We start from the raw sequence: 7,091 nt of genomic DNA, 5'->3' as shown, positions 1-7,091 counted from the left end.
AATTTCTTCTAAAACTGTTTTTGTTTGTTTGTTTGTTTTTTTATGGAAAATTGGGTTTTCAAATTAAATGAGAATTTTTCATGAAAAGTGTCTGCTTTCCCTGGAAAATGGCATGTTTTCATGAAAAAAAAAATTGGCCAAAACCCAAAAACTTTTCAGCCAAAAACTGAAAAATATTGGGTCAAAAATCAAAAGCTTTCAGCTTCTGGTGGAAAATTTTCAGTTTTCAGCCACAACATTTTGATTGTCAGTTTTTTTTCACAAAAAGTCATACATTTCTGTGAAGGAAAAAAAATCTGTCAGCTCTAATGTTAAATAGGGGTGTTTCACACATCTCCCTTTATCTGTCTGATGTCTCTCTGTCTGTCTGCATGTGTCTCTCTGTGCCTGTCTGTCTCTCTCTTTGCCTGTATCTTTCCCTCTCTTTCTATGGCACCTGTGGTGTATTGAAAACTGCGTTAAAATTATATGCTCTCACTTTAAATTCTCAAGGGTTCTCCTGGTCCTGCTTGCAGACCAGGGGGCTCTGCAGGGAAGCCTGAGATCAGTGTCTTTCAGCAGTCAGTCTGGAAAGAGCCAGCCTAGAGCAATGTTGGGTGAGTTGGGTCTCTCTGCCCTAGGGAGCAGCCTGCTTTTTCTCTCTCAGGTTTTGGTTCTTGTGTATTAGGGTTTTGGATTTTATGCAATAAAGTCATGTTCCGTTGCAACCTTCCAGAGAGAGTATTTGATGTTTTAATCTAACTTCCCTGTTTGTATGCTGTGAGCATAACACTACCCAGGGCAATTCCCATAGCTTTTATCTCCCATCTCCCAGCCCTTTAGACAGGGCTTGCATGCCTTTCTGTCTCCCTGACAACTCGCCTCTTTCACACGGATGCTCACTCCTTTCCGCAGTTGTTTTCAAAATATCCTTCTGTATTTTCCCATAAAGTGGAAGTTCTGTGCATGTTTCTGACCCTGTAGCTGCTAGTTGTCTTCAGCAGAGCCTTTCCTCCACTGACCGGAGTGTCAGTTGAGAGCTCTCAGCAGCTGTCGGGAGGCATTGAGCACTGCATCATCTCTTTGCAGTGTTCTTCCAGATTACAAGGTAGATCAACCACACCTACTCCTCTGTCTATCCCACTTAAGGAATTTGGACCCCCAATTCCCATTAAAATAATAATAATATATATTCAGTGCAGCAAGTCAGTTATTTAAAAATAAAATACATAGCATGTAGGATGTACATGTCCTCAGAATTTACAGCTCCTGGTTCTGACCTCACCTGGGCAGCTGTAAAATGGGAGGATCTCTGGCAGAAGTTAATATTGCAAAAAACAGTTTGTGAGATCAGAATTAGACCTGGTGGATTTATTCATGTGAGGAAAGGCTGCAAGATTGTTATTGTTAAAGCAATTCCTTTACTCTCTCTTAGCTCTGCTGACCTTTTTAGTGTGGTCTAAAACTTCCCAGTGGCTAGCATCCTTTGAGGAACAGCAGATCCTTTGAGGCTCTGCATAGTTTGAATTAAGGTCTTGATTCAGCAAAGCCCTCAGGCCCAGATTTCTGAAGCTATTTGGGGTTGCTGAGCTCAGTGTTGCAACAATGCCTAACTGATTGAGGAGCCTAAATTCCATTTTCAAAAGGAATATAGGCATGGAGGAGTCTAAATCCCATTGGCTGTCAATAGGAGGTAAACTCCTCGGTGCCTAAATCTGGGAAAAAGTGAGTTAGGCTTGGGCATTGCGATGCTGAGTGCCGCAGCACCTAAATAGCTTTAAAAATCTGGCCTTAAGGCACCTAGGTTGCCTAAATACTGTTGAAAATCCCACGAGACATCTATCTGCAACTTTGGGTGCCTAAATGCCTCTGGATATCTGTCCTTCTGCCCTTTCTTAAGTTGATGGGATGTTTGTGCCTTTGAAAGTCCCACCTCTGAATTTTAGTATTTTATTTGTGCCTAGATGCACCTCATAGAGAAAGCAGAAGAGGACAATCAAACGGTCATCACAGAATTCATCCTCCTGGGATTTGGGAATCTCCCTGAACTGCAGATCCTTCTCTTCCTGGTTTTCCTAGTGATCTACATTATGACCACGTCTGGGAACATCCTAATCATTGCGCTAGTTGTGGCTGATCAGCACCTTCACACCCCCATGTACTTCTTCCTGGGGAATTTGTCCTGCCTGGAGACCTGCTACACCTCCGCCATCCTGCCTAGGATGCTGGCCAGTCTCCTGACTGGGGACAAAACCATCTCAGTCAGTGGCTGCATCATACAACTGTATTTCTTTGGTTCTCTGGCAGCTACAGAATGCTATCTCCTAGCAGCAATGTCTTATGATCGATATTTAGCGATATGTAAACCCCTGCATTATGCAGCCCTGATGAACAGCAGGTTGTGCCTCCAGCTAGCAGGGGGGTCTTGGATAAGCGGATTCCTAACTTGTGTAATAATGATGTGTTTTATGTCACAATTAATATTCTGTGGCCCCAATGAAATTGACCATTTCTTTTGTGATTTTTCTCCAATACTAAAACTCTCCTGCAGTGACACCAGCACGATCACACTGGTCAGTTTCATACTCACCTCCCTAGACTCGCCTTGCCCATTTCTATTAACTGTGACATCCTATGTTTGTATCATTGCCACTATCCTGAGAATCCCTTCCACCACCGGGAGGCAAAAGGCCTTTTCCACCTGCTCCTCTCACCTCATTGTGGTTACAGTTTTCTATGGGACCCTAATGACTGTGTACCTGCTACCAAAAACCAACAAACGGATAGCCCTGAACAAAGTGTTCTCTGTCTTCTACACAGTCCTGACTCCCCTGGTCAACCCCCTCATCTACAGCCTGAGAAACAGAGAGATGAAGGAGGCCCTGAGAAAAGTCATCAGTTAATATATGTTGCTCAAATGAATTCAGATGGAGTCACTGATCTGTGAAGGAATCTATCTGGCTCAATGAGCAAGAAAAATTTACATCTAATAGGGCCTGTCATAAATATAAAGGGAAGGGTAAACACCTTTAAAATCCCTCCTGGCCAGAGGAAAAATCCTTTCACCTGTAAAGGGTTAAGAAGCTAGGATAACCTCGCTGGCACCTGACCAAAATGACCAATGAGGAGACAAGATACTTTAAAAAGCTGGAGGGAGGGAGGGACAAAGAGTCTGTCTGTGTGATGCTTTTGCCGGGGACAGAACAGGAATGTAGTTTTAGAATTTAGTAAGTAATCTAGCTAGGTATGGATTAGATTATGATTTGTTTAAATGGCTGAGAAATTAAGCTGTGCTGAATAGAATGGATATTCCTGTCTGTGTGTCTTTTTGTAACTTAAGGTTTTGCCTAGACGGATTCTCTATGTTTTGAATCTAATTACCCTGTAAGGTATTTACCATCCTGATTTTACAGAGGTGATTCTTTTTTACTGTTTCTTCTATTAAAATTCTTCTTTTCAAGAACTGATTGCTTTTTTCATTGTTCTTAAGATCCAAGGGTTTGGGTCTGTGGTCACCTATGCAAATTGGTGAGGATTTTTAGCAAACCTTCCCCAGGAAGTGGGGTGCAAGGGTTGGGAGGATTTGGGCGGGGGAAAGATGTTTCCAAACAATGCTTTCCTAATAAAATAAACCCGGATAAACATTTGGTGGTGGCAGTAGAAGTCCAAGGGCAAAGGGTAAAATAGTCTGTACCTTGGGGAAGTTTTAACCTAAGCTGGTAAAAGTAAGCTTAGGAGGTTTTCATGCAGGTCCCCACATCTGTACCCTAGAGTTCAGAGTGGGGAAGGAACCTTGACAGGGCCCTAGCTCATGCCAATTGGAACTGCTTTGGGGAATGTGAGGACATACTACATTTTGGGATGATGACATTCCCATTCATGGCTAAAGCTGATACTTGCTACTGCCTTAATTGGAAACCTTACTGTCTTGCGCTCTGCACTCCACATGGTGACATTTGAGATTTCAGATACCTGTTTCATCTATTTCTCTGCTCTCTCTGAGTTGGGAAAATGCCACGTTTTACTTGGCACTGGCCTCAGATCCCTGTGGGTGGAATTAGCTGGTTCAAATATTTTCTCTCTCCTTGATGTCCTGGATTTCCAAAAGCTCCATAAGTTTATATCTGGGAAGATTGTACTGGACTTCCCACTCTTGTACTATATGCCATCTTGCCATGGGTAGAAGGGGCGTAAGGATGTGCCTATACTGCAATGTAAGCCTAGGGTCTGCGGGATTTGAACCCGTTGGTTCGGTGGGTGTAAACCTGGGCTTGAGCGTCCACACTGAATATTAAGCTTAGGTTTAGAATTTCTGGCCCCGGGCCTCACACCAGTGCTCAGGCATCTGTACTGCACTACGCAAACCTAAGTCAAACCAGCCTGTGCCAGGTTTCCTAGCACCCTCCCCAGAGGTAACCGTTCTAGCCCTTTGTGATGCCCTGTGGGAAAACTTGACTGTCCATCCCGTGGCACTTTACCGGAAGCTGTTGCATCCTGCCAAGGCACCTGGCCGAGTTGTCTTTTGGGTCTACACGTGCCCGACAGCTGGAGCCAGCAACAGGGAGGAGTCAGCGTTTGAAGCGCTTGTCTTGCTTGTGCTTTCACTCCTGTTTCAGGTAATGGGCAGAGATTCCATGAAGTGCTGGTGGACGTTTCGGGGGCATTTTCTGACCTGCTGAAGAAGGCACCTGTCGGAGGAGGAGGGGGGGTGAAACAGACCTGTCAGACTCTAAGTGGCTGATGGTGCTCATGGCTCTCGGGAGAGCTGCTGATGCCCCTTGTGTAGACCGGCGCTTCTGGAGCAGGGCCACGAGCACAGACCAGTGGGACCCCATAGTCATGCAGACCTGGGATGACTAGAACTTGCTCATGAAGAAAGCTAGATTTCTGGAGCCTTGTGAGCAGCTTGCCCAGACCCTTCAGCACCATGACATATACGCGAAGGAAGCCATTCCTGTTCAAAAGTGGGTTTCTACACCCCAGAGTCCTACAGGTCCGTTGCTAACCAGTTTGGGGTTGGAAAGTTGACTGGACGGTAAAGTGGTGGCCGAGGTTTCTGAGGCGATCAGGTGTGTGGTTTATCCAAAAGGTGGGGGCATAAACAATATCCCCGAAGTAACTGCTTGCTTGGAGAGAATGGGGTTTCCCCACTGCACTGGGGCCACTGATGGGACTCATGAGCCCATTGCTTGTCTTCCTCAAGGAGCAGGAGTACATACACTGCAAAGGGTACTACTCCATGGGTATGCAGGCCCCTGGGGACCACAGAGGCCAATTTATGGACGCCAACGTGGGCTGCATGGGAAAAGTTCATGATGCCAGGGTTTTCCGCCAGCCAGGCGTCTACCTTCCTGGACAGGCCGAAACACTATTCCAAATGACAATGTCATAAATGGAGTCACCGTTCCCACGGTTATTCTAGGGGATCCCATGTACCCCCTTTTGCCTGGGCTTATGAAACAGGATCCTGACCACAGAGGCCCTGGCAAAAGAAGGTTTAATTACATTCTCAGTAGGTGTAGAATGGCGGTTGAATGTGCGTTTGTCAGACTGAAATCCTCGAGCCTGAGTCTGAGTTTGGGCTTACTTTGCAGTGTGGACATTCCCTAAGACCCAGTGCATCAGACCCTAAACAGATTAATGGCCATCAAAATAAAATAAATGATGTGAATGATTTTTGTTGACACAACCTCTTTGCTACAGCAGCAGCAGCAGCAACAAAACCAATGTCAAGGAAAAAAGCAGCAGTGAGGCATGGAGGAAATGCTAGTCATGACATATTTGAAAAGTGCCAGCATCTTTCATCCTGAAGCACATTGGGTAAAATTTCCAAAAGTGCCTAGCTGACTTAGAAGCATAAATCACATTGACTTTCAATGAGACGCAGATTCCCCCGTCCTCAGGTCCTTCTGAAAGGGGAACGCAGGCTCTGAGGTCACTTGGGCGCTTTTGAAAACTCTACCCATTGAGTAGTACTTGAATTCTTAGGACTCTGATTCAGATTAATACACAGGAACTAATTGAAGGCATGACAGTAGTTGAACCACTGAGGGTACGTCTACACGGCAGCTGAAGGTGAGCCCCCAGCCTAGGCGGGCAGACTCGTACTAGCAGGACTTGTGCTAGCGTGCTAAAAATAGCTGGGTGAACATTGTAGGGTGGGGCCAAGCCTGGGTGACTAGCCTGAGCCTCCGCTGAGGTGGGGGATGTTGTAATGAGCTGGACGAAACCTTGTTATGGTTGAGTTAAAAAACGTATTCTAACTGATGTGTGAACACACCCTTCTAGTCACATACCTGTCAGGATGAGTTAATCAGAAGCCCCTTCCCCCGCCTAAGATAAAGAGGTGTGTGAACCTGCCCAGGAATTTGGACTGAGTGGGCAGAAGGGCTTTGCTGAGAGAGAGAGAGAGAGAGAGAGCGCCAGAGGGGAAAAAAGCCAAGCAGTAGCCCAGTGCGAGCCTGGAAAAAATGAGTGTTTGGATCTAATGAGGTGGCTAACGAGACTTGGGGCAGTAAGCAAAGAAGCTGCTCCTTTTGTTCTCGGTTCCTCATGCATTCAGAGAAGTTGGACTTTGTACATTCCTTGTCAGTAAATGAGATCAAAGAAAATACCAGACTCCATCAATTTCTACTTCCAATGGGGACATCCCCATGGCTCCAAACTTTGCCTAGCCACTCTGGTCAAAAAGGGGTAATGGTACGCAGTCTTTACCCAACATGGGGATACACATTGTGTGTGGGGCGGTTTCAACCCTAATGTCCTCAGCCTCTACTCAGGGTTGTCTTGTTTTTGCAGCAGAATAGGTGAGAGTCTCTGTCTGGTCCCTAGAGAAAAACAACCTGCTGCTTAGAGTAATAGGAATTATCATCATTACATATGATAACTCTGGCTATTCTTGGTAGCCATACAAATGTCCAGTCCCGCTTTCATGACTACAGTCTAATCACACATTGTGGGAAAAGGTATTTATTGGTTCAGAATTTGCCATCTTTTAATTTTATTGTATGTCCCTGTGACGTTTCTCGTGGGTGCCTGGGGTTGTGCGGCACCCACTGCCACCTGCCCTTAGCGTGGGGAAGCCAAGTCTGTGCCTGCCGGGGGTCAGCTCC

At 45.7% G+C, this 7,091-nt stretch overlaps 1 protein-coding gene across 1 annotated transcript; it reads left to right on the top strand.

Annotated features, from left to right (window-relative positions):
• The first annotated feature begins 1,943 nt into the window (after positions 1-1,943).
• Positions 1,944-2,893, top strand: LOC141998523 (olfactory receptor 6N1-like). Its single transcript, XM_074971390.1, has one exon. The coding sequence runs from the start codon at positions 1,944-1,946 to the stop codon at positions 2,880-2,882; it is 939 nt and encodes a 312-aa protein (XP_074827491.1). The 3' UTR covers positions 2,883-2,893.
• The last annotated feature ends 4,198 nt before the right edge of the window (positions 2,894-7,091 follow it).

The sequence above is a fragment of the Natator depressus genome, chromosome 14 (assembly GCF_965152275.1).
Source record: "Natator depressus isolate rNatDep1 chromosome 14, rNatDep2.hap1, whole genome shotgun sequence".
NCBI classification, from domain to species: Eukaryota; Metazoa; Chordata; order Testudines; family Cheloniidae; genus Natator; species Natator depressus.
The sequence above is the reverse complement of the archived record's forward strand: the minus strand, read 5'-3'. Positions and strand labels throughout refer to the sequence as shown.